Source organism: Dipodomys merriami, unplaced genomic scaffold (genome assembly GCF_024711535.1).
Source record: "Dipodomys merriami isolate MVZ:Mamm:240054 unplaced genomic scaffold, mDipMer1.0.p SCAF_17, whole genome shotgun sequence".
NCBI classification, from domain to species: Eukaryota; Metazoa; Chordata; class Mammalia; order Rodentia; family Heteromyidae; genus Dipodomys; species Dipodomys merriami.
Window position 1 is genome coordinate 9,470,312 of NW_027203048.1, and position 25,071 is coordinate 9,495,382.

Below are 25,071 nucleotides of genomic sequence, written 5' to 3' on the forward strand. Positions count from 1 at the left end.
CACACACGTTCCATTACAAACGGGGAGGCCGGGGAGGGGGAATGTAGTTCAGTGGTAGAGGGCTTGTCTAACTTGTAGGACTCCCGTGCGTCCAATCAACAGCACCTCCAAAAGCAAGAAGAGAGCCCGGGACGAGACGCACCAAAGCCGTCCCGCAAGCACGCTCCCGAACAGCCGAACGCCGGCCCACGCATTGCGCGTCCTGGGGGCGGGGCGCCCGGGCGTGGGGCGGGGCTGCTCGGGTCACGTGAGTCACGGCCCGGAAGCTCTTGAAACAGAGACCCCGCCCTCGCCCCCTTCCCACCCGGATTGACCCTAGACAGGGTTTTGCGGACTCCCGCGGGCCGTGCATGGACCACCATGGCCTGGACCAAGTACCAGCTGTTCCTGGCCGGGCTCATGCTCATCACTGGCTCCATCAACACGCTGTCGGCCAAGTGAGTGTCCGGACGGGGCCCGCGGGCGCCCCTCCGCTCTGTTTTCTGGCTTCCCTGGGCTCGCCCATTGGCGGGCTCTGTCTTGATTCAGTTTATGGACCACCCGAAGGGGCGCGAGGCCTCAGTTTCCTTCCCAGGGCGTGGGCATCCCGGCCGCTGTGGGGCCCAGCTGGGTGGGCCTAGTGATCAATGCATGAGACGTGGGGCGGCCCTGGAGAGGAGGGATTCGAATTACATTTTGATTCTTAGGTTGGATTCTTAAAAAAAAAAAAAAAAAAAGGTACTGGGAACTAAACCCAGGATCACTTGAGCTACGTCCTCAGCTGCCCCGCCTTATGTCATTGTTTTTAAGATAGAGTCTCAATAACTCTGGCCCTCAGAGCAGGGATTACAGGCATGCACCACCACATCTGACTTTGGATGAATCAGATTGTCTGTATGGCTGAGACATGGAGGCAGGGAACAGAAAGGCCAGCTTGAAGGTGGCTTGTCACCAGCACCAGAGAGGATATTGAGCTGGGAAGGGACATGTTGAAAGTGGTCTGAAGGAAGCTATGTGAGTCACTTGAAGAGTCCTTTGAACAGGGAATCCCACTAGCAGATGAGGGAACCTGGAAGGTGTCAGTGGGGCAGGTAAAGTAGAGGCAGGCTGGAGTTTCCTTCTGGGAGAAGAGAAGGATTCTTAACCCACACAGTGAGGACAAGTAAGTTCTTCAGCTCTGGGGCTTAGGGGTGACAATGAGGACACACCTTGTACAGTGAGCCAGCCTACTCAGGAGGCTGAGGCACTGGGCATAGCCTCCTTTCTGTCATTGTGTCTTTTGTTAGTTTCTCCAGCTCCACCTCTGCAGGGCTTTCCTTCCCTTTCCATTCACTATCAACAGCCCCAGCAGTGCCCTGAGACTGACCCTTGGCCAAACTGATTCCCAGTGCGCACAGACAGTGGACAGTGTCCTCTTCTGGCCAGGCCTCGCTTCTGTCTGGGCCCTACCAGGCTTCAGTGTGGTAACTTGTGGAAGCTAACCTTTTGCACTGGGCCATAGGCACCCAGGTTGTTATTGTTTGTTTTTTGTTTTGTTTTGTTTTTGGTCAGTTGTGGAGCTTGAACTCTGGGCCTAGACGCTGTCCCTGAGCTCTTCAGCTCAAGGCTAGTGCTCTACCACTTGAGCCACAGCGCCACTTCTGGTTTTCTGGTGGTTAATTGGAGACGAAGTCTCACATACTTTCCTGCCCAGGCTGACTTTGAACTGCAATCCTCAGATTTCAGTCTCCTGAGTAGCTAGGATTACAGGTTGAGCCACCAGCTCTGGGGTTATTTATTTATTTATTTTTATCCATCTCTGCACTTTGAGGAACTTACTTGCCAGCCTGCTGAGAGACAAGGCCATTTCTTACTCACATCTGAGACATATGTGTCTAGCATACTTGGTCAGTGATGTGAGGTGCTTCAAAGGAGAGCCCGGGAGACAGTATTCACCTCATCACATGGTTTTAAAGTATCTAGAATATATGGAAGAAAAAGAGGCAAAGTGACCAAGAGGAGGTTCCTGCCTTTGAGATGCTTAGAATCTCAGATGGAGGAAACAGATGTGTACACAATGTCCACCATCCCCTGAAGGAAGGCACAGTCCTTGGCGCTCTGGGTATGGCTCTCCTGTCTTGCATTTCCCTCTGACTAGCTATGACTTGTGGAGAGAACTGCTGGTCACCTGGAGGTTACTCCTTGTGCTGAGCCCTTGGTTATAAAGGAGTCCCTAACCAAGGGCCCTCATCTCAAGTCAGGATCTGAACTGATCTGAACTGGGTTCAGCTATCCAACAACCCAAGGCCTGGTTAAGCACTCAGGAGAGAGAGTAACTGTAAGTCTGCAGAGGTTGCTGTCTTCTGAGAGAGTCCAAATGGTCACTTATTTCTGGGGTAAACTACTAACTCAGCTCTTTCCTTTAAAAACTCCAAACTGGAACTGAGGGACTCCTCAAATCCAGAAGGCTCCAGATCAGAGACTATCTGTGAGTCAGGAAGAAGGCTCTCAGGTGAGAAGCCTAACCTTTGGTTCTGTCCTCTGCCCTATAGCCTAGTATGGGGCCTCTTGGAACCTCCCATCCTGAGACAGGCTCCAGAGTTGGATCCTAAACAATACTCTCAAGCCAAACGTAGGCCAAGCATGATAACATGTAATCCCATGTCTTCAGGAGGTGGATGCAGGAGAATTGAGAAGTTGAAGCCAGCCCAGGCAAAGCTGGTAAGACCCTATCTCAAAAACAAAACAAAAGCTGGGCGCTGGTAGCTCACGCCTGTAATCCTGGCTACTCAAGAGGCTGAGATCTGAGGATTACGGTTCAAAGCCAGCCTGGGCAGGAAAGTCCATGAGACTCTTAACTCTGATTAACCATTAGAAAGCTGGAAGTGGCACTGTGGCACTGTGGCTCAAGAGGTAGAGACAGCACAAGCGCCCAAGCCCAGAGTTCAAGCCTCATGACCAACCAAAAAAAAAAAAAAAAAGGACTAGGGGTGTGGCTTAAGTGCTTGCATAGCATGTGTTAAGGCCTTGCATTCAATCCTCTAGTACCATCAAAAGTGAAAATTAAAATATCCAGACCATGAGAAGGATGCTCTTAGAGAAAGAACGCAGGCGAGCAGCATAGACACCCTGATCTAACTATGATTGGAAAGGCACTACTGGCCTGCAGTTTCCATCAGGTGTGGGACAGCATGTGATCACAGTTGGCATTGCAGCCAGTACCTAGAGAGCACCCAGTCTACCACATGCCAGGCTCTGCTCTGGCTACCTTCTGTGTGAGCCCAAAATTGGCACAACCACCCAGCTAGGTAGACAAGTTCATTTTCCCTGGATAAGCCAATTGAATTATAAAAAGATTAAGTTCATTACCAAGTTCAACTCACCTACCAGGTGCTAGACATTCTATTTGAAACAACATAGCCTGACTCTAAATCCATGATTTATTTATTTATTTTTTTTTTGAGTCCGGTCATGGGCCCTGAACTCTGGGCCTGGGCGCTGTCCCTCAGCATTTCAGCTCAAGGCTAGCACTCTACCACTTGAGCCACAGCGCCACTTCTGGCTTTTTTCTTTTTGCTTATGTGGTGCTGAGGAATCAAAGCCAGGGCCTCATGCATGCAAGGCAAGCGCTCTATCACTGAGCCACCTTCCCAGCCCCCATGATTTATTTTTTTAAAGACCAGATCTTGCTATGTTTGAACACATGATCCTTCTGTTGACCCAGCCTCTTAAGTGCTGGCATTACCAGCGTGTATTACCATGCCTGGCTCAAGCATATGTTCCTTATTTATTTTTTTTTATGGTGCTTGGGGCAAATCTAAGACCTCACTCATACTAGGCAAGTTTCTACCACAGTACTACACCCCAAGTAGAATTCATGCTGTCAAGTGCCAATGGGAAAGAGGCTAGGGGTTTCTCCAGTCATTTGGGGGCATCTGTTTATTTATTTGTTTTTCCTTTGAGACAGGTTCTTACTATGTAGCCTAGGCTGGCTTTAAACTCACCATTCTCCTGAACCGTCATGTCCAACTTATGGGTGTTTTATAACTGTTAGAAATCATCCAGTCTAATCTCCACAATTCACAGGGGAGGCTCCACAAGAAATTTATTTTGTGGCCCAGTTTGCTGATAAGGAGATGGGGGCTACTAGCAACCAAGTCTTGGGGACTATAGTCCTGTTGGGTCTTTGTCCGTCCCACAAAAGACGGACAGGGTCTGAGGAAAGATAAGTGCGGCGCTCCCCAGCCTCCCTCAGCCTGGGAGACAATCAGACACAGCAGGGAGCCAAATCCAGCAGGTAGAAAACTCGTTTATTAACAGAGCAGCCCCTTTTAAAGACAAAAAGGGCGGGTGGCATGGCAAGGGAGGAAGAGGAACCAATCACTGTCAAGGTCACACCCTATCATTCACCTGAGCCTTCACGGACTGGTTAGGCACTGATCGGCAGATCAATTGGGCTCTGCCCACTCTACTCTCTCCCAGCGCCATCTTGGCTGCCCATGTGCTCTACAGTAAATTAGGCTCTCCCCACTCAACCCCCTCTCAGCGCCATCTTTGCTGCCCATGTGCTCCACATAGTCCCACCCTTTTTTTAGGACTGTAGCACCCCAAAGCCCTACCTCCTTTCATCTCCCCAATACTGGATAGGCCAACGTGTGTCCAGAAGGTGCCATGCTCCCCTCCAGTCCTCAGGGTGCTCTCCCCTTGAATCTGTGCTTGGACCCAGGAATCTTGACATCAGCCTACTGCTCAGGCAGTGTCTTGAGCAGCAGGAGTATAATGTAAGTCACCTTGGAGTCTCAGGAAGACTCAGAGCAGGGGATGAGGAAGGGATGACCACAGATCTACTCTCCACTGCTTACTCAGCAGGTTATAGAAGGCTGTGGGGAGAGGGTCACATGCCCATGAGAAGAAAAGCTACCAGTCTGGGCTAGCCCTTTGCCACTGGCTGGGAAGTAGCTGCTTCTCTTTTCCATGGCTGTTGATCATCGACTTGAGACCTTTTTTTTCTGCCAGACTGATGCCAGACTTTCAGAGCCCCATTCTCCTGAATCAAATACCCTTCCTCATCCCTTGTCTGAGACCCCAGCATGACCACATCACACTCCTGGCTAGGAGGTTCTGCATTGGTGTAGGATTAAGGAGATACCTAAGTTAGGTGCAATTCCCTTCTGACTTTGTGCAGGCCATAGGGCCTTCTAGGCAATGGAGGGCATATAGGCCTGATACCCCTTTATTCCTGGGCCAGGGAGCCTGCCTGGTACCAGGCCTCTCTGTTAAAGAAGCTCTCACTGTCCTTTCCATGCCTCGTCCAACTTTTGCCCCCACCCTCAGGTTCCATGGTTTGCTTCAAAGAGATTACAGGGCCAGCTGCAAGAAGGCTAAGGCAGTGCAGTAAAAGGGAAATAGCATGAGGCTTGGAAGCTGTGGGATGAGATGAGTCACCCGGCCTCTCTGAGCCTCAGTCTCTCCATCTGTAAAATGGGCATGATAATTTGGACACTGCCTTCTTCCCAGGCACTGTACAATCTGCTGAGGAGGATTTTCTCATCTGTGGAGATGAGAAATATAATTGATATTTGTCCTCTCATAAGCTATAATAACTGCTAAACACCCCAGAATTGGAGAGACCTTGAAGCTGACTCACTGGCTTGACTAGTTGGGGAAAGGAAATACAGAGATGCAGCAGGACGCATAACTAAGCAGCCTAGATACATTAGCTACTTCCTCCGTCTCTGCATCAGACCCTGGTCATACATGGACACATACCACCCAGAATGCTGAGCTTTTGAGTGTGGTTAGGGCCTGCTGGGGATGACTCACCACCCAGCAAGATTGTCTGCCTGCCTACACTCCAGGAATGTTGAAAGAAGCTAGCCTCATGCCAGCAGATAACTGTCATCTTGGGCTTCAGCCTGTCTCCCAGAATATGGAGTCTACAGAGAATGCCTCAGTAAGGCAGTAAGCAGAGTCTGGTGCAAGAAGGTGATAGGAAAAAGGCATGGAATGCTTGCTGTTCCTGGTGCCTAGCCCTGGTTGAGCACCTGATAAGCCCTAGCCCCTCAAACTAACCCCAGTCCTGGGTTGGTCATTTGTCAAGGAGGTTCAGGAGATAATGGCTGATTTTTTTTTTTCTGGTTCCTCATTTTGTGGCTGTGGAAGTGCAAGGACAATAGCCGCCTCTATCTCAGCCAGCAGCGCGGGTTCTAGAGAATGAACATTCCTGGGCTGGCTCAGGAGCTTGCAGGCTGGGACAAAGTTGGGGCTACACTTACCCCAATACATGGAGAGGTGGCATCTGCTGCATGAGAAAAAAGGAAAAATGCTCAAAAAAGAGTTCTATCCTCCTGAATCGCTGTCCTGTCCCAGGTATTTTAGTACTGTTGTCTAAAAGTCAATATACACTATGTCACGTGCAGTGCAAGACTGAACTTGCCAGATACTCTGTTGCTTTTTTTTCTTCAATACTGGAGTTTGAACTGGGACTTTACTTCAGTTATTTTTCAAATAAGGTCTGGTATTTATGTCTAGGCTGACGTGGACCACAGTCCTATTTTCATTTTCTGCATAGCAAGGATGACAAGTACATGCCACCAATCCACATTTTTATTGGTTTAGGTGGGGTCTTGCAAACTTTTGCCTTGCCAGGCCTTCAGCTGCCGTTCTCCTGATCACTCTCTCCCATGTAGGGAGGAATAGAAGGGCGAACCACTATACCCAGCTTCTGCTGCTTTTCTGACCCCAGGGCTGCAGAGTGTTAAATGAATAGATCTAAGCAGCTGTCTACACCCTGAACCTTGGAGTTCCCCTCTGAAATGGTGCATCTTTGAAGGCTTATCCAGGACAGCCCACAGGTTGTGTCCAACACAGACCAGGAACCAAGGCAGTACTCAATGAAGAGTGTCTCTGAAGCATTGGTAAACACGAAGTGTGCCGCCCTGCATGGGTGTCATGGCTCTTCTCAAACAGAAGCTGAATTTTGATTCTTGGTTGTAAGACCCCAAGTCCTAAGCCTGCACAGTGAACCAAAGCCTGATGCACATCCTGGGGTACCTGTAGGCCTGAGTGTCGCTCCCTGACAAGAAGAAATAACTCTGAGCAAGGTGTCCTTTCATGCTGACACCTAGTCCCCAAGTCTGCTGGGCTCTTAGATACAAAGAGATTGCATTTCCCTAGCGGGAAGGCAGCCAGCGAGGCCTGTCCCAACAGACCTGCATGGTGGGGAAAGCCAAGACACCTACCCCTTTGATGGGGAGAAGGGAGCTCAGCTGAGCTGGCAGTCATCTTCCTATGAAGTACCCCACCCTGAAGCAGAAACTCCCTTCTGACCCCCCCCCCCCAGCCAAGTCTCACCTCTGGCTCAACTTGGTCCCCATCAGGGGCACCTCAGACTCCTGAAGATGCAGCCTCTGGGCCTCAGCCCTATTGCATTCCTGGGTGGGATCTGAAACTCTCATTTGCTCAACAAAAATGGTTCTGAAGTGGGCATTTCTTCCCAGACACCTGGTTTTCTTTTTCTTTTTTTTTGGGGGGGGGGGTCCGGTCGTGGGGCCTGAACTCTGGGCCTGGGCGTTGTCCCTCAGCTCTTCAGCTCAAGGCTAGTGCTCTACCACTTGAGCCACAGCGCCACTTCTGGCTTTTTTCTTTTTGCTTATGTGGTGCTGAGGAATCGAACCCAGGGCCTCAAGCATGTGAGGCAAGCGCTCTACCACTGAGCCACCTTCCCAGCCCCAGACACCTGGTTTTCTTGTGGAGACTCAGTTCCCTCACCGGCCGCTGAGACTGTCATGGCTGAGGTAGTTTCTGGCCAAGAAAGAGTTGGTTACCACCATCCCTAATTTCAATTTGGACAAGATCTACCTCACTGGCTGGGGGGCCTTCCCATGGACATGCCATTGTGGCTGGCTGTCAACCTAAAATAGAGGCAGAAACGCTGCATGCTGCCTCCAGCCTGGAATGATGTGAAAAGGTGGCAGAAGCCAAAGGATCATGAAGGAAAGGAGGAAACATTTACCCACATGCCCAGCCCTTACTACATGGAGCTCACTAAACTCCTGTTGAATCACACTTCAGACAACCTCACCAAAGCAGAGGCAATCCAGACCCTCCTCAAGGATCTGAGAGACCCCATGCATGGCCAAGCTCTGGGTATCTGCTGACAGCTTTATGCAGCAGCAGGAGGCACACACCAAGCTGTATAACCTGACCTTGATGGAGATTAACACTAGAGTGGCTTTCCTCATACAAGCACTCAGTCACATGTACAGGCTCCGCACAAACCTGCAGCCTTCAGAATGTGACTTCTAGAAGCCTGGTACCTGCTGGCAGACTTTCTGGGTGATGTACGAGTGCTCAGGACTTGGAAAAGATACTCATGTTTCTGGAGTCCTGGAGACTTCTTTTTGTGATGCTAGGGAGCCAGTGGAAATATTTCCAGATATGTGAAGAACATGTAATGGTACAAAGAATTGATTTTTAATACTGGTTTGTGGTTAGTCCTCAAACTCAGCTCCTGAGTTCTCATTTCCCCAGGTAATTCTAGAAGCCAGCTTTTCCTTTGGGGTTCAGAAAAGTAAGTTCTCCTGGATGTCATGCATATTGAATTCAGGAACAGATACAGCAGGAGTGGTGAGTGCTAGGGCCCTTGTCCCTTCTTGATTCTCATTTCTTGGACTAAGTGTAGATGTGCAGGTTGCTCACACAGAATGGCAGGTGAAGTAGCTGGTGATGTTGGCCTGATTAATGTGTATCTAATAAAAATGCAACCAGCCCTCGTTCTCCAAAAAAGGTTGGTTCATTATAGTAGTATACCCAGAGCAGGGACTGAGAGTATAGGACTGGCTGCTAAGCTCGCTCAAACCACAATGAATGTGGAACCAGAATAGACCACAGCCATCAGCTGCACAGACAGTGGCCCAGGATGAGTTTTGCTGTTGTCCTATTAGATCAGGAGAGACTTCTTGAGCTGCCAGCCTGTGGTCTAGCTGTGACACCACAGTGATGGTATAAAAAAAAAAAAAAAACAGGCTTCTATTCCTGCCATACCCCCTAAAGAAGACAGGTCCTTGTCCCAAAGCTCCTGAGGGACTTTCCTGGACTGGGCAGCACCTCCCTTGTCCAACCCTGCTAGTTCCTGTGTGACTATGGCTTTCTGGAGGCAGTAGGCCCCATGCCCTCCATAAAGTTTGACTCCTTCACGCTTCCTTCTCCCTTTTACTCCATTGACTCTTCCAGGGCCATCGCAAGGGATTTTTTCTGCCAAGCCTGGGTTTGAAGCAGGCCTGCCTGGCAACCCATACTTGTTGACTGGGACACCTGTCCATGTCCCATGTCCTGTCCTGCGTGAAGACCCAAAGGCCAGAATGAGAGATCAGGCCCTGGAAATTAGAAGGTTATGTCCAGTAGTGTACACCTTCTTTGCTCTGTTGTACTAGGACTGGTTACTGCCTGGCACTCTGGCCTGTACAGGGGTCCAGGGTTCTGTCTGTGACCTAAGTAGTCATGTCAGAACTTCTTTCCTTAATCCCATTCCCATTTACTTTAGGAGCTAGAGCTTGTTTCAGGTAAGACAGCAGCATGGGCAGTGTACCATCACATGGTTGCTCTAGCAAGACAGTCTATATTTTTTTGTCTTTCAGTAATGGGGTTTGAACTCAAGGCCTTCCATTGGTTCAGCTGGCTTTCTCACCTGGCACTCACCACTTGAGTCATGCCTCTAGCCCAGCTTTTTGCTGGTTATTTTGGAGACAGAAGCTCCTTGAATCCCTGGGATGGCTTCAAGCCACATCTCTGGATCTCAGCCTCCTGAGTATCTAGGATTACAGACATGAGCCACTGGCACCCAGTCCTGGCAAGACATTTCAAGGAGGTGTTTCACAAAGGAATGCCTTGAGCTGGGGTTATAGTGTTAGAGAGCCTGCCTAGGATACACAGGCCCTGGGTTCAATCCCCAACACTGGAAAAAAAAAATCCAAAGTCTTGCACTTTAAACCCATCCACTGGCTGGTACAAGGTGCTATGGTGGGAGCAGATCCTGGCCCAAAGCAAACAGCTCTAGATGTGTGTTGACGAGTCGTCAGGTGACATGGCTAGTGCAGTAGAGCTGTGTGAGCTGACCCATGATGTCCATTGCAAGGGAACCACCATTTTCTTGCCAGTGTCCAAGTCAAATCTCATCTGAGGCTCAGGTCATAATCTTCCAGAGCATTTCCAGAAGTCAGCAGCCTGAAGAGCAAAAGACTAGCAAAAGCTGGGACCGTTTAGATAGGAACAAGAATAATAAAGTCAGAAAATCTCCAAATGTCCAAAAGGTCTTTAAATGAAAAATTGTACTACAATTCTGGAGACAGAATAGTCAGCAAAAGTGAAATTGAGGAGAGGAGCTTTCATGCCAGGTAACAGATGATTTGGAATGACCAGTGGAGCTACGGGAAGTGGTGTCCTCTGAAGAGTTCTGGGCTGTGTGGGGCCCAGTGCTGCAGATCTGGCCATCTGCTGCAGTTGTCACTGGCCTGTTGCTTCATGACTGCAGTGCATCGCCACCTGCTTTAAAGTCAGCATTAGAAGGGCCATTCAGTCTCTGAAAACAACCTGGCAGTCATCTCTGGCCCTAGAGATAACCAGAGGTAATGCGCGCGCGCGCGTGTGTGTGTGTGCGTGTGTGTGTGTGTGTGTGTGTGTGAACTCAAGGCAGGCACTCTACCATTGAACCACAGCTCTACTTCTGGCTTTTTGCTAGTTGACTGGAAATAAGAATGTCATGGACTATTTTGTCCCAGCCGGCTTAAAACCACAATCAGATCTCAGCCTCCTGAGTCTCTGTGATTACAGGCATGAGCCATCAGCTCTGGGCTAGGCCGGAAGCTTTTAACACTGGGCCATTGGTCCTTTTGGCAGGCTGGTGTGACCTATGGTTCTTTTAGAGTAATTTTTTTAGAGTAATGTTTTTAAGTGTATACAAATAAAAGACCAGAGATTTCAGAAGCCAATTAAGTTGAAACAAAGTTATTAAACATTTAAAAGTAAATTTGCTAGCTGGGTGCTGGTGGCTTACGCCTGTAATCCTAGCTACTCAGGAAGCTGAGATATGAGGATCACCGTTCAAAGCCAGCCCGGGGAGGAAAGTCCATGAGAATCTTATCTCCAATAAACCACTAGAAAACCAGAAGTGGCATGGTGGCTCAAGCGGTAGAGCACTCACCTTGAGCTAAAGAGCGCAGGGACAACTCCCAAGCCCAGAGTTCAAGCCCCATGACCCCCCAAAAAAAATTTGCTGCCAGAAGTGCTGGTACATACCTATCTCTGAGAAATAGGAACACCACAAGTTCAAAGCCAGCCCAGTTACATTATGGAACCCTATCTCAAAAATAAAACAAGGAGCTAGAGTTGTGGTGCAAGTGGTAGAGCATTACCTCTGAGCAGAAAAGGCCAAGGGAAAACACGAGACTCAGAGTTTAAGCCCTAGGACCAGCATACACATACACTAAAAAAAGAAAACAGAACATACTGACTCCACATCATAGAGACTGGACCTTCTGAGAAGGAACAGGGCTGGGGCTCGGGCTCTAAAACCAGGCAAAACAGAGCACCTGTTGTGTGCTGCCAGGCTGACCTTCCCTCTCTCTGATGCAGGTGGGCAGACAACTTCACAGCAGAGGGCTGCGGAGGGAGCAAGGAGCACCCCTTCAAGCACCCCTTCCTCCAGGTACTGGCCCTGCTCTCCCACCTGTCTCCCAAAGCTCACACAGGGACCCTGACATTAGGCTGCTTTCTAGCTTAGGGACAGAGATGCCTTGATCCCAGAAAAACTGTCCGCCTTTCTCCCAGAACAAAGTCAAGGGATCTGAGAGTGCCCTTGGAAAAGGGCCATGGACATAGGGGAGGCCTGTCTGCACAAGTCCTAGCTGGGAATCTGCCCCCACTAATCATAAGGCATGCAGAAAGTGCCAGCCCCAGCAGCAAAGGCCTATTCTCCATCCACCTTGAGACCAGACCTCCAGCAGGGTGGGGCAGATCCCATCAATAAAAGATACACTTTTACTGGACTGGAGTTTGCAAAAACAGATTTCCCCATCAGCCATCACCTTCTTTGTAACCTTTCATGAGACTTTGAACCTCTCTGAGCCTCAGTTTCTTCATGTGGACCATGGTGAGAAGTTGGCCTAAATGGGGGTCTTCACACAGGGTCACACCCCCTTAGAGCTTCCACTGGAATGGTTTGGAGGCTTCTGGGCAGATCCAGGAGACTATCTGGCCTTCTACTGCAGCTCTGCTTTTGTGTGTTTAACATGTCAGGGTTCTGGGTGAGTTATGGTCTGAAGAAAGGTTTCATTAACAAACAGTACTGCTAAGGATGATCCCAGGATCCCTTCAGCATGGAATGGGGGGGCTTCTTGTGCCTGCAGGCTGTGGGCATGTTCCTGGGAGAGTTCTCCTGTCTCGCTGCCTTCTTCCTGCTCCGGTGCAGATCCACAGGGCAGTCAGACTCCAATGTGGACGTTCAGCAACCCTTCAATTCCCTTATTTTCCTGCCCCCAGCCCTCTGTGACATGACAGGGACCAGCCTCATGTATGTGGGTAAGTAGCCAGCCAGGCTGAACAAGGGCCAATGAGGCCGATGCATGAAAGGGCCACCATTGAAACCATCCCCCCACAGACACTGCACATGGAGCCACCACGCACACGTGCACACACGCGCACACACACACACACACACACACACACACACACACACAGAGGTTTCCTGTGTGCTGGATTTGTCACACACACCACACACACACACACACAGGTTTCCTGTGTGCTGAATTTGTCTTCAGTCCTGCAGAGCCCTCAGTAGCAGCCAGCCTTTGCCCTCCAAACCTAACTATCCTGTCTTTCCTCTCCTAGCCCTGAACATGACCAGTGCCTCCAGCTTCCAGATGTTACGAGGTGCTGTGATCATCTTTACCGGCCTGTTTTCAGTGGCTTTCTTGGGCAGGAGGCTGGCACCAAGCCAGTGGCTGGGTATCCTGGCCACTATCGCAGGTCTAGTTGTCGTGGGCCTGGCTGACCTTCTGAGCAAGGACGACAGTCAGCACAAGCTCAGTGAAGTGATCACAGGTAGGTATCCCAGGCTGCCTGTCCTGTCCTGTCCCCTCCCTAGGGATCTTGCCCAGATTTGTCCCATAGATTTAGACAACCTCTGCCCTATGTAGTACAGGATAAGGGCACACACCTGTTCTTAAAGGGATGGAGAAAGTAAGGGAGAGCAAAGAGGGGCATGATGGCCAAAGAAGAGGCACAGCATGAGAAGAGTAGGTAAAGAATGGAAGGTCCAAGGAAGAGGCTGTTTGGTGTTGTGATTCATAAATGTACATGCAAATTGCTGGTCTGGGTAAGAGGTGGGAAGAACATTATGGAGCACTTGCCTCAGGCCTAGCCTCGAGCTCAGGTCTGTGTGTTCCCCATCACAGTAGCCTTCCCAAAGGAACCACTTTATAATGGGATGACTGCCCTCGGTCACTCAGTCAAGATTAAGCCAGAGATGGCTTGTTTTAAGCCTGTTGCTCTTTACACGACCTGCTTGGCCAGTTGCGCAACTCTCCAGTCCACACAGGTCGCTAGACCTTCTGGAGCCTCCACCTGCCCCTCAGGCCAGGGAGCCAGGGAATGGAATTGTAACTGCCATGTGGTATCCCAAAAAGTTATAAGCTGGCAGTTCTTGTGTTCCTGGGGCCTTCCTGTCACCAACCCCTATTCATAGTGCAGCCCTGGTTTCACCTGGACCTCCTTTCCTCAGGGGACCTGTTGATCATCATGGCCCAGATCATCGTTGCCATCCAGATGGTGCTTGAGGAGAAGTTCATCTACAAACACAACGTGCACCCACTTCGGGCAGTGGGCACTGAAGGTACATCTTGTCACAGGGACCAGGGGCAGCAAGGGGTGTGAACTGTATCGGCCACACACAGGGCAGGTGCTAGCAGCCCTACAGGAAGTTAAACTGTCCAATCCACACCTTCCTTTTTTCCCAAATAGGAGCTGACAGGTCCTGACAGCTGGTAGGTCAGGCTGGGGAGGCAGCAGGTGGCAAGGGCCAGGCAGTACACTGGGCTTGGACCACTAACGTTCAAGTAATGTCTTCAAGTGATGTCTTGAAAGTGATGTCAGAGCCACATTTCCAACAGGCAAGAATGGAAAGGAGGGACCTCAAAACAGAACCAAAAGCCTGGGGAGCAAAATAGAAATAATATACAGTATAGGCTTGCTGTGGGGAAATAATGAGGAATGAAGTTTGATGGAGAACCTTAGGTAAGTAGACTTAAACTAGGTAACAAGAGGAGCCAATGAAGGTTGTTACTAGGCAAGCAACCATCAAAATTTTGCTTGAAAAATAAAGGATTAGCAATATAGATTACAGCTGTGCTGCCAGAGTGGCCCAGAGACAAGTACCTGTTAGAGATTGTATCTGACCCAGTAAACAGAGACTGGCAACTGAACGTAAATAAAACAAGTCCGCTCCCTTTTATTTACTTTTTTTTTTTTTTTGCTGGTCCTGGGCCTTGACCTTGACCTTGACCTGGGCACTGTCCCTACGCTCCTTTTGCTTAAGGCTAGCACTCTCTTCAGCACTTCGTCCAGCTTTTTCTGTGATTAATTGGAGATTAATTAATTACTTAATTGGAGATCACAGATTTTCCTGCCCGGGCTGGCTTTGAACTGTGGTCTTCAGATCTCAGCCTCCCGAGTTGCTAGGATTATAAGCGTGAGCACCAGGTTTTGGTGCTATTACTGGGATTTGAACTCTAGGCCACATGCTCTCCCTTGGCTTTTTTTGCAGCTTAATCAGAGATAAGAGTCTCTTAGAATTGTCCTTCCTGGCTGGCTTCCATCAAGCCTCATTTCTCAGATCTTAGCTTCCTGCATAACTAAGGTAATAGATATGATCCACCAACCCCTGGTTGCCATTCATTTTCTTCTTCTAGCAGAACTGTGTGAAACAGTGTATTGACTTACATCCTAGCACAGACTTCTTATCTCAGACCAGCCATGTGCTGGACTAGAGAGCTGTTTTCCTACTTGGTGAAAACAATGCAGTGAGCTGGAACCAGCAGGGCTGTGGGGTTTGGGGGGTTTCTTTTTGCTTTTTCCTGAAGCACAGAATTTAAATGTGAGCAAGTATGGTACATTGTAAGGGTAACTGTTGTCTTGGGAGTGAATGCACGCTATACTAGGTCACAACCTAAAATGTATTGCCTACTTGTGATCCAGTCAAAAACTTCTAAGTCAGAAAGTGATGGCTCATGCCTTTAATCCTAGATACTCAGGAGGCTAAGACCTGAGGATCATGGTTCAAAGCCAGCCCAGGCAGACAAATGTGAGAGACTCTTAATCTCCAATTAAAAAAGAAAGTAATGAGCCACTTATGAAACTGGAGTTATGGCCCAAGTGGTAGAGGGCTAGCCTTCTGTGAAAAACTAATAAGTGAAGAGCACAAGGTCTTGTGTTCAAGCCCCAACACCACCAACAACAACAATAACAACAAAAAGCTTCTGGTTGAGGTAGAGAGAACAGTCAGAGTCCATTGCTCAGGCCCAAGGGTCCTGGAGAGGTAGAGGATGGATCCCAAGTAGATTGTGGATACCAGTCAAGAGTAGCCTGAGGTCAAAGATGCTGGGCCTGCGGGCTGTGCTGTGAGGAGGGGGGCGGGGTAGACGTTGACTAGCTTCTTCACTCCCCCAGGCTTCTTTGGCTTCGTGATCCTCTCCTTGTGCCTGGTCCCCATGTACTACATCCCCGCTGGCTCCTTCAGTGGAAACCCTCAAGGGACGCTGGAGGACGCTCTGGATGCCTTCTGCCAGGTGGGCCGGCAACCTCTAATCGCTGTGGCATTGCTGGGCAACATCAGCAGCATTGCCTTCTTCAACTTTGCCGGCATCAGCGTCACCAAGGAAATGAGCGCCACTACCCGCATGGTGCTGGACAGCTTGCGCACCGTGGTCATCTGGGCCGTGAGCCTGGCACTGGGCTGGGAGACCTTCCACCCACTGCAGATCCTTGGCTTCCTCATCCTCCTCACCGGCACTGCCCTCTACAATGGGCTGCACCGCCCACTGCTATCCTGCCTGTCCAGGGGCTGGCGCCCCACCCAAGAGGGTGAACATGAGAGACTGCTGGGTGACAGCCGGACTCCCATCAATGAAGCCAGCTGAGCCTCCCTTTGGGCCTCTGCTGCTCCTTCGCCTGAAGGCTGAGGCCATGAGGACTGGTGGGCTTTAGTGCCCCATCCCCAAGGCCTCACCCTGCTCCCGCTTACTGCCCTCCTCCCAGGGCAGCTGCTGTCAGAGAAGATAACACCCAGGTCCTTTTTTGTCCCCAGGGACCACAGGTGTGGGACCCAGCCCCCACAAGCCTGTGCATAGTGACTCCCCTCAGCTCTACAATCCTAATATGTCTGAATCATAAACTAGACTGCCATGATAGATTATCTAGTTTATGAACTATAAGCTTCCAGAAGAAAAGTCATTGAATCAGTGTGCAGATTTAAACCAGAGCTAACCACTGGTTGGTTTGTTTTTTTTATTTTCAGTACCAGGACTTGAACTCAGGGTCTTGTACTAGTTCTGAGCTTCCTTACTCCTGGCTTGCACTACCACTTGAGCCAAGCTTCCAGTATGGCATCTTTTTGCAGGTTAATTGGAGATAGTCTCTTGAACTTTTCTGCCTGGTTTGGCTTCAAGCTGTGTTCTTCCAGGTCTTAGCCTCCTGAGTAGCTAGAATTTCAGGTAGGAGGCACGGCACACGGCAGTCATTGTATTTTCTAAAACCTAGAAGATATTCCGTAAACCTGGCAGAAGACCTGGCTGTCCTCCCAGACTCCCCTGCAAACTCCATGTGTCTTCCATCTGTCTGCTCTGGAACATATGAGACCATACTATGGTCTGGATACCTTCCAATCCAGCATTCTGTGTGCCTCTGGTTGTGACCCATGTGAGAAAAGAAGAGCAGCTCTGTAAGCCTCCCTCCTCATGCTCATAGTATCATCCTCATTCGCAAGACCTCCCTGCCTGAGAGACTGTAAACGGAGTTCCAGGCATCCTGGAATCATCTTTCTATGAATCTCTCTCTCCTTTCTACTCTTTCTGTTCTCTTCTCTCTTCTCTCTCTCCTCTTCATCTCTCTTCTCTTTCTGTCTTACGTTTTGAGACATGGTAGCCAGCTGGCTTCAAACTCATACCTCCTGCCTCCCAGCTGCTAGGATTACAAGCAAGCATTAAGATGACTGGCAGAACTTTTTTTTAATGCATGTCCTGAGGCTTGAACTCGGGGCCTGGGCTCTATCCCTTACGTTTTTTCTCAAAGCTAGTGCTATCCCATGTGAGTCACAGCTCCACTTCTAGCTTTTTTTGTTGTTGTTGGTTAGTTGGAGATAAGAGTCTCATGAACTTTCCTGCCTGGACTGACTTTGAACCACAATCCTCATCTCATTCTCCTGAGCCACTGGCACCCAGCTGAACTTCTGTTGTTTTAAACGTGAGAAGATAGACACAGAGTTACAGGTTGGTTGAAAAGAGGGGTCTGCTACGATCAGCTCTGGCTGAGAATCTGGAAGACCCTCCCAATCTAGGCAGCTTCATGACTGCTGGATGAGACCTAAAACACCTCTGGCTCCTGACTTCACAAAGCCTCCGGGATAATGGATTTGCCACCATTCTTTCACTTAAGAGTGACTCCAGCATCTTGGGCATTGGGTGAGGTGCTTTCTTTTTCCCATAATAGCTTCAGAGGTGGATAGAAAAAACAAGGCCTGGAGAAGGCGGCTCAGTGCCTTCCTCCTGGAGCTCAGGTTTGACTCATTCCAGACCTGGAGCTCCACCTACCATTTGGGCCTCTGGAATTTTCAGGATGTGTTTCTGTAGCTGGCTCTATGGCTTGTGCCCTCACCCTGATATGGAGAAGCGACATCTAGAATGGCAGGGCACTGGCAGCCTTAATTCCAGTTTTGCTCACTGGATTGATTGAGCAACAGCTCAGTCATAAGACACCTAATACCTTCCTTAAAGTAGAATGTGTGGGAAGGAGGCCTTTGAAGAGGGAGACCTCAAGTTGCGTTTGATTCCAATGGGTTATTACAGGGTGTCAAGAGAGGGACCTCTCCCCTCTACTAGAGTGCAAAAGAAAGCTATGTATGGCAGTGCATGCTGGCAATCCCAGCAGTCAGGAGATGAGTTTGAGGCCAGCCTCGACCATATATTGAGAATCTGTCTGGAAACAAGAACCAGGCCAGGTGCTGGTGGCTCACACCTGTAATCCTAGCTACTCAGGAGGCTGAGATACGAGGATCATGATTCAAAGCCAGCCCAGGCAGGGAAGTCCATGAGACTCTTATCTATAATAAACCACCAGAAAACCAGAAGTGGCTCTGTGGCTGGCCTTGAGCTGAAGAGCTCAGAGACAGCACCCAAGCCCAGAGTTCAAGCCCTACGACCAACAAAAAACAAAACACACACACAAAAATGCCAAGTTGGGGGCTGGGAAGGTGGCACAGTGATAGAGCACTTGCCTTGCATGCCTGAGGCCCTGGGTTCGATTCCTCAGAACCACATAAGCAAAAAAGAAAAAAGCCGGAAGTGTCGCTGTGGCTCAAGTGGTAGAGCACTAGCCTTGAGCTGAAGAGTTGAGGGACAGCGCCCAGGCCCAGAGTTCAGGCCCCACGACCGGACCCAAAAAAAACCCCACCACCAACAACAACAAAAAAAATGCCAAGAACCAGAAGGAAGTAATGGTCATTTGTGGAGGATGGTGGAGACAATGTGACAGTTGCCTTGCATAAAAATATTGTTTGTACTTTATTTTTTAAAGAAGAAATGAAAAGTTGGCAGTATTGGACTTCCTTGCTTCGTTTCTTTTTTAGTGGCAGAGGCACAAGAGGGCATGTGGGAGTATCATCTAAATGCGTAAAGATTTCCTACTCCCCCACTCATTCAGATGAAGACCCTAGAGTGCAAAGAGTGGAAGGAATTTCTCCACAGTCACAGCCAGTTACAGGCATAGTAGATTTCCTTGCCCATTCCATTCCACCACGGATGCATAGACTCTACAGCCAGATGGTAGGTTCAAGTCCTGACTCACCTACTTCCTACCTGATTGACTACCTGGGGCCTTGTTTTCCTTATTTGTAAAACAGACATATGTGTTACCTCAGGGTTGTTGAGAGGATTAGATGAGTTAATTCTATCTGAAGTACTTAGAAAAGAACATGTTAACTCTGATTAGCTCCGTACTCTATACTGGAATATAGGATATATATGTGTATATGACATGTATATGGCATGTTTTCCCCAAACTGAAGAGGATAGGGAGCCACACCTTAAGCCTCCACTCACCTCTGGTTCCTTTCATAACAGGTGTTCAATGTGCTCTCAACCAGTTGAATGCACGGGTTTTCATAGATAGCCTTATAAATTAGCTATCAACGTGCTTCCTCCCATTAAGTGCAGAGATTCTGGTTTTGAATTTTGCTGTAGTCATTAAGTATCACTTTAGCTAGGAATACAGCTCTGTGGTGCAGTGAGCTAGCATCAGCAAGGCCCTGAGTTTGGTCCCTAGCACTGCAGATAGACAAACCAAAAAAGATCAAACAGGAAAAAGGGGCTGGGAAGGTGGCTCAATGGTAGAGCGCTTGCCTTGCATGCCTGAGGCCCTGGGTTCGATTCCTCAGCACCACATAAGCAAAAAGAAGTGGTGCTGTGGCTCAAGTGGTAGATCGCTAGCCTTGAGCTGAAGAGCTGAGGGACCGTGCCCAGGCCCAGAGTTCAGGCCCCACGACCGGACCCCCCCCCCCAAAAAAAAAAAGAAAAAGAAAAAAAACAGGAAAAAGAGGGCAGGTGATCAACTAAAAATTCAGTTGAGTGGGCCCACGCCAACTGGAGGGCTAGAGCAGATGGAAGTTAGTTCCAAGCCTTAGACTAACCTGGAATTGTCCCCTGTGCTGGAATATCAAGCCACATCTTGCTGTCCCTGCTGTGTCAGATGCATTATCATCCTCAAGGTGAAGGGGAGAATTTCTGTTGGTGGAATTCTTCATATACTCCTTGTTTTCTTGCTGTTAGCCTTAGTAGGAAAGAGTCATCACCACCACTACCACCACCACCCGTCCCAGAACCCAGGCTCAGCTCCTTCAATCTGCTCCATCCAGTAAAATGTTGTGCCTACCTCCTCACTGTCTATGTCCTCCAGCTGCTGGCTTACCAACACACACACATACACCACACCATACACCACACCCCAGCCTCTCTACTTACTGGGACATCATTTCCATCCCCCAATCATCCCGTCAATGGCTGTAGAAGAGTAAGGATCCCCACACCATCAAGACTTACCAATGATGGCTGGCACCAGTGGCTCATGCCTGTAATCCTAGCTACTCAGGAGGCTGAGACCTGAGGATCGCAGTTCAAAGCCAGCCTGGTCAGGAAAGTCTGTGAGACTCTTACCTCCAATTAACTACCAGATAACCGGAAGTGGCTCTGTAGCTCAAATGGTAGAGTGCTTGCCTTGAGCTGAAGAGCTCAGGGACAGCGCCTAGGCCCAGGGTTCAAGCCCCATGACTGATTAAAAAAAAAAGACTTGCCAGTGATGAATCCAAAACACACAAAAGCAGTCCCCCAAATTTCCTGTCACTCAGGTTTCAGAGGAAACATAGTTTCCCTTCTTAAGTTTTAAGAGAGAAATGAAAAACAGCAGGCAACAATAAACAGGAAGTAAAGCTTTAAAAAAAAAAAAAAAGCTGCTGGGCGCTGGTGGCTCACGCCTGTAATCCTAGCCACTCAGGAGGCTGAGATCTGAGGATCGCGGTTCAAAGCCAGCCCGGGCAGGAGAGACCGTGAGACTCCTATCTCCAATAAACCACCAGAAAACCAGAAGTAGCGCTGTAGCTCAAGTGGTAGAGCGCTCGCCTTGAGCTGAAGAGCTGAGGGACAGCGCCCAGGCCCAGAGTTCAAGCCCACGACCGACAAAAAAAAAAAGAAGCTCAACACCAGTTGCTGGTGGCTAATGCCTATAATCCTAGTTGCAGAGGAAGCTGAGATCTGAGGATCGAGGTTCAAAGCCAGCCCTGGGAGGAAAGTCCATGAGACTCTTCAATTAACCACCAAAAAACCCAGAAGTGGTGCTATAGCTCAAAGTGTTAGAGCACTAGCCTTGAGCAGAAGAGCTTAGGGATAGTGACCAGGCTGAGTTCAAGCCTCATCACTCACACACACACAATGAAAGCCTGGCACTGGTGGCTCACACCTGTAATCCTAGCAACTCAGGCGGCTGATATCTGAGGATTGCTGTTGAAAGCCAGCCAGGACAGGAAAGTCTATGAGACTCTTATTTCCAATTAACCCCCAGAAAACTGGAAGTAGCACTGTGGCTCAAGTGGTAGAGTACTCCCCTTGAGCTGATAGCACCCAGGCCCATAGTTCGAGCCCTATGACAGACCCCCACACACACACACAAAAAAATGAGCTCAGGTTAACTAATAAGGACATTTCCAAGAACGTAACAGAAAAGGAAGGATGAAGATTCATAGAAGACCTCTATAATCATTAGGGGGAAATAGATTGGATTGTGGGAGGCTGGACAGAAGATAGCAAACCAAAATGGGATATTGGTTAAAAGATAAAGGCAATCAGAGAGAATAAGAATTCAGAGGGGGCAGTGCTTTCTTTAGCCCCGAGGGTGGCAGTCTGAGCAGTCATTGAATGGAAAGAATCTATTTTTCTTGTTCTTATCAGGCCTCTTCTGAATTCTGACACCTCGCATTATCATCCTCTTCTTCTTCTAGGTCTCCTTAAGGGTTGTGTGTACAAAGCCAAGAGGCCACAGACATAGTGCCAGTACCAGCAATAAGTCATGGGGGAGAAGCAAGACAGAACAGAAAGCCATTCACTTCCCTATAGACAGCTCTGAAGAGACATGCCTGCAAACCACTGGCAGAAAGTAGGAGACTTCATTTTATGGCTTGCATGGAGCTAAAGTTACCACAAAATCTCCTCCAAAAATCCAGGGTCAGATGAGTTTCTGGAGCTCTGCTTGTCTTCAGGCCCAGAAACCAGCAGAATTAATTGCCCTGACCATTTTCATCTCTCATTTCTCTGTCATTCATTTGCCAAGCAGAACAGAAGTTGTGAACCATTGTGCAAAGGCTGGCTGGGGAGCCAGGAGAAACATATTTACTAGGAACCATCTAGATTCTCCTGAGTCAGAAAGGACATTGCATTCATCCAAGACAGCAGAGTGGGCTGCTAGGTCACCCAAGACAGAATCTATTTCCATTTTATGTTTCAATTTCTCTTCTAGTTTTCATTTTCATCTCTGTGGATATGGCCTTAAACACAGGTATGCCAAAGAATCTTATAAAAATCATGGATAAGCTAGGCATCGGTAGTTCATGCCCTGTACCCAGTTACTCAGAAGGCTGAGCTCTGAGGATAAAGGTTCAAAGCCAGCCTGGAGAAGGAAAGTTTGTGAGATTCTTATCTCCAATAAATTACTCCCCCCCCCAAAAAAAAAAGCCAGAAGTAAAGCTTTGGTTCAAATGGTAGAGCACTCACCTTGAACCAGAAAGCTCAGAGACAGTCCTAAGTCCCTGAGTTCAAACCCCAGGACAGGAACAAAAAAAAAAAAATCAAGGATGCTAGAATTGCAGCAAGGATGCTAGAATTGCACTAGAATTTCAGGTTCAGAGCCTGCAAGAAAACTCAGGTATGTCTCTTCTAAACTCTAATTTTGCTTTTCAAGAAGACCTTGGAATAGTTCCATCAGGACTTTGCTGAGGTCTCTCAGACATGATGGCACAACAACTAATCTTCCTTCTCTTTCTCCTATATTGGGCTACCCATTGCCCCAGGATCTATCATTTTCCATTCAAATCTTCTGGCACTCCAAGGAGGTTTAGTATTTTCCTTCAACTTCCTCAACCCATTTAAAAATTTATTTCATTTCATTTGTAAAACAGGTTACCAATTCAACTGGATCAAAAATCAAAATTTAGCCTGGCACCAGTGGCCTACACCTCTAATCCTAGTCACTTATGAAGCTGAGATCTGTAGGATCACAGTTCAAAATCTGCCCAGACCAAAAAAAAAAAAAAAGTCTACTAAACTCCACCGCCAACATAAGATCCAAAAAGCCAGGCTAGAAGTTGTGGCTCAAGTGAAAAAGTACCTGCCAACCATGCAAGCTGAGGGAGCTCCAGGCCCTGAGTTCAAGCCTAGTACAATAAATAATAGGAGGGCAGAAGATTTGTCTCCGTGTTAGAGTGATTGCCTAACATGCACCACACTGAAAAAAAAGATACATAAAAATGTATACGTCCATAAACACTATTCCCTCCTCTGTCTCCATCCACCTACTACTTCATAGGGAGCCATTCCTATTTCTTATGAACTTCGGCTTCTTTTGGTATTTGTTTTTGAACAAAGGGCTGTCTAAAGTAGAATGAATTGATAGGGATTTCCTTGGCTCTTCTCACTGGGCAGCTCCTTTGAGTTAGAACCTTTGTGGTTCCTTTTGAATCTCTTAGCAGTGAGAATACTAGCAGTCAACCGTGGTTAGTGTTGCAGTTTTACTGGTGACTGCTCCTACAATTGTCTTCTTGGATTCTTGTCTCACAAAGTGTACACACACAGAGGAAGTGTTAGTGTGATAAACTTTATTCAGAAGTATCTTGATAGAACATTTTCACCTGATGTCTCTAAATCAGCTGAGTCTGGGGAAGGGGGTTGGTTATACACAGGGCTGTTCTCTGATTGGTTGCCTCTATGCAGATGAGGCACAGTACAACAGACTAATCTTAATTTGGATGTGGCTTTTCCACACTATTAGGTGTTTGGAATGTTACATTTATTGATCAGTTCCTTCAATGCTTTTTTGCTTGTGAATTCTCAATCAGGTCCATGCCCTGAAGTGCCTCTCTCCAAGGTAATTAACTTGAGAAGCATGGAAGGATAGAAGCAGGATGTTTTGTTTCTTGTTGCAATTTCTTTTGAAACTATGTATCTTTTGCCATCCGTTTCCAGGCCAAGATGTTCTCCAGGTGCCCTGGGCCCATAATAAACTCAATTTAGTGGAAATTTTTATTTTTATTTATTTTTTTGCCTCATACATTTTAGTTCAAGCTCACCTAGGCTGTTTGAGCAGAACATCTTGGCTGGGAGGTGTAGGGAAAAGCTACTTACCTCTGGAGACCAAGAATCATAAAGTTTTGCCTTTTCTAACAAAGCTCAGCCCCCAAACCCTTCAAGGTGTGAATTCCTTAATGGATAAACATCAGGACAGAGAACTAATCACCTCCTGAAGCCCCCGTCCCCCCTCTGAACATTAGAGCTTTGGGGAAAACATTTCAGATCCAAACCATTTTTTTTTTTTTGTTAGCAGCTGTACTATATTACATTCCCCTCAGCCCTGCACAATCCATTCCTTGAAATCACTGATTTTGTAATTAAGGATTTTCCTGATTACAGTACAAATTCAAGTAGAATATTTACTAAATGATCAGGTCAGTCCCCAGACATGACCTGAATCCATATTATTCTGTCTTTTTCTGTCTATGTGGTGCTGAGGAATCGAACCCAGGGCCTCATGCGTGAGGGGCAAGCACTCTACAACAGAGCCACCTTCCCAGCCCTCGGGGCAATTTCTTAAACTTATACTTGACAGCATAATCCACAATGCCTACCCTCCCTGGGATTTCTCTTTAGAACCCTCCATCCTGGCTGTTCCCACGCCCCTAATCGTCTGTAAACACTTAACAGATTCTAGAATATTTGTGGGTTGTCTTCGAAAGTGTAACATCCCCCTCCCCCAGGCCCTATATGGGTCTGTTTCCTCATCTTTAAAGCCCCTTCTGAGTTGTTGGGGCAACAAAATGAGGGACGTGATTTGCCAATACAAATGCACCATCCACAGCTTCATAACTTAGCTTTCCTTATTTTTTTTCCTCTTCTTTCCTTATGAGGTTTGAACTCAGAGCCTGAAGCTTACTAGGCTGGCTGGGTACCACCTGAGTGCGCCACGCCCCCAGCCCGGGAGCTCCCCCTCCCCGGAGTTCCCCCTTCCCGGGAGCTCCCCTTCCCCGGAGCTCCC

The 25,071-nt window shown here is 48.4% G+C and overlaps 1 protein-coding gene and 1 pseudogene across 1 annotated transcript; both read left to right on the top strand.

Annotated features, from left to right (window-relative positions):
- Window positions 1–277: 277 nt before the first annotated feature.
- Slc35f6 (solute carrier family 35 member F6) lies at window positions 278–24,059 on the top strand. The gene is made up of 6 exons (XM_070025188.1): window positions 278–437; window positions 11,590–11,662; window positions 12,363–12,534; window positions 12,844–13,056; window positions 13,736–13,846; window positions 15,679–24,059. Exons 1-6 carry the CDS (start codon window positions 361–363, stop codon window positions 16,146–16,148), a joined length of 1,116 nt encoding a protein of 371 aa, XP_069881289.1. The 5' UTR covers window positions 278–360; the 3' UTR covers window positions 16,149–24,059.
- On the top strand, window positions 5,888–8,619 carry LOC138829052 (DNA replication complex GINS protein PSF2 pseudogene; annotated as a pseudogene).
- Window positions 24,060–25,071: the final 1,012 nt, after the last annotated feature.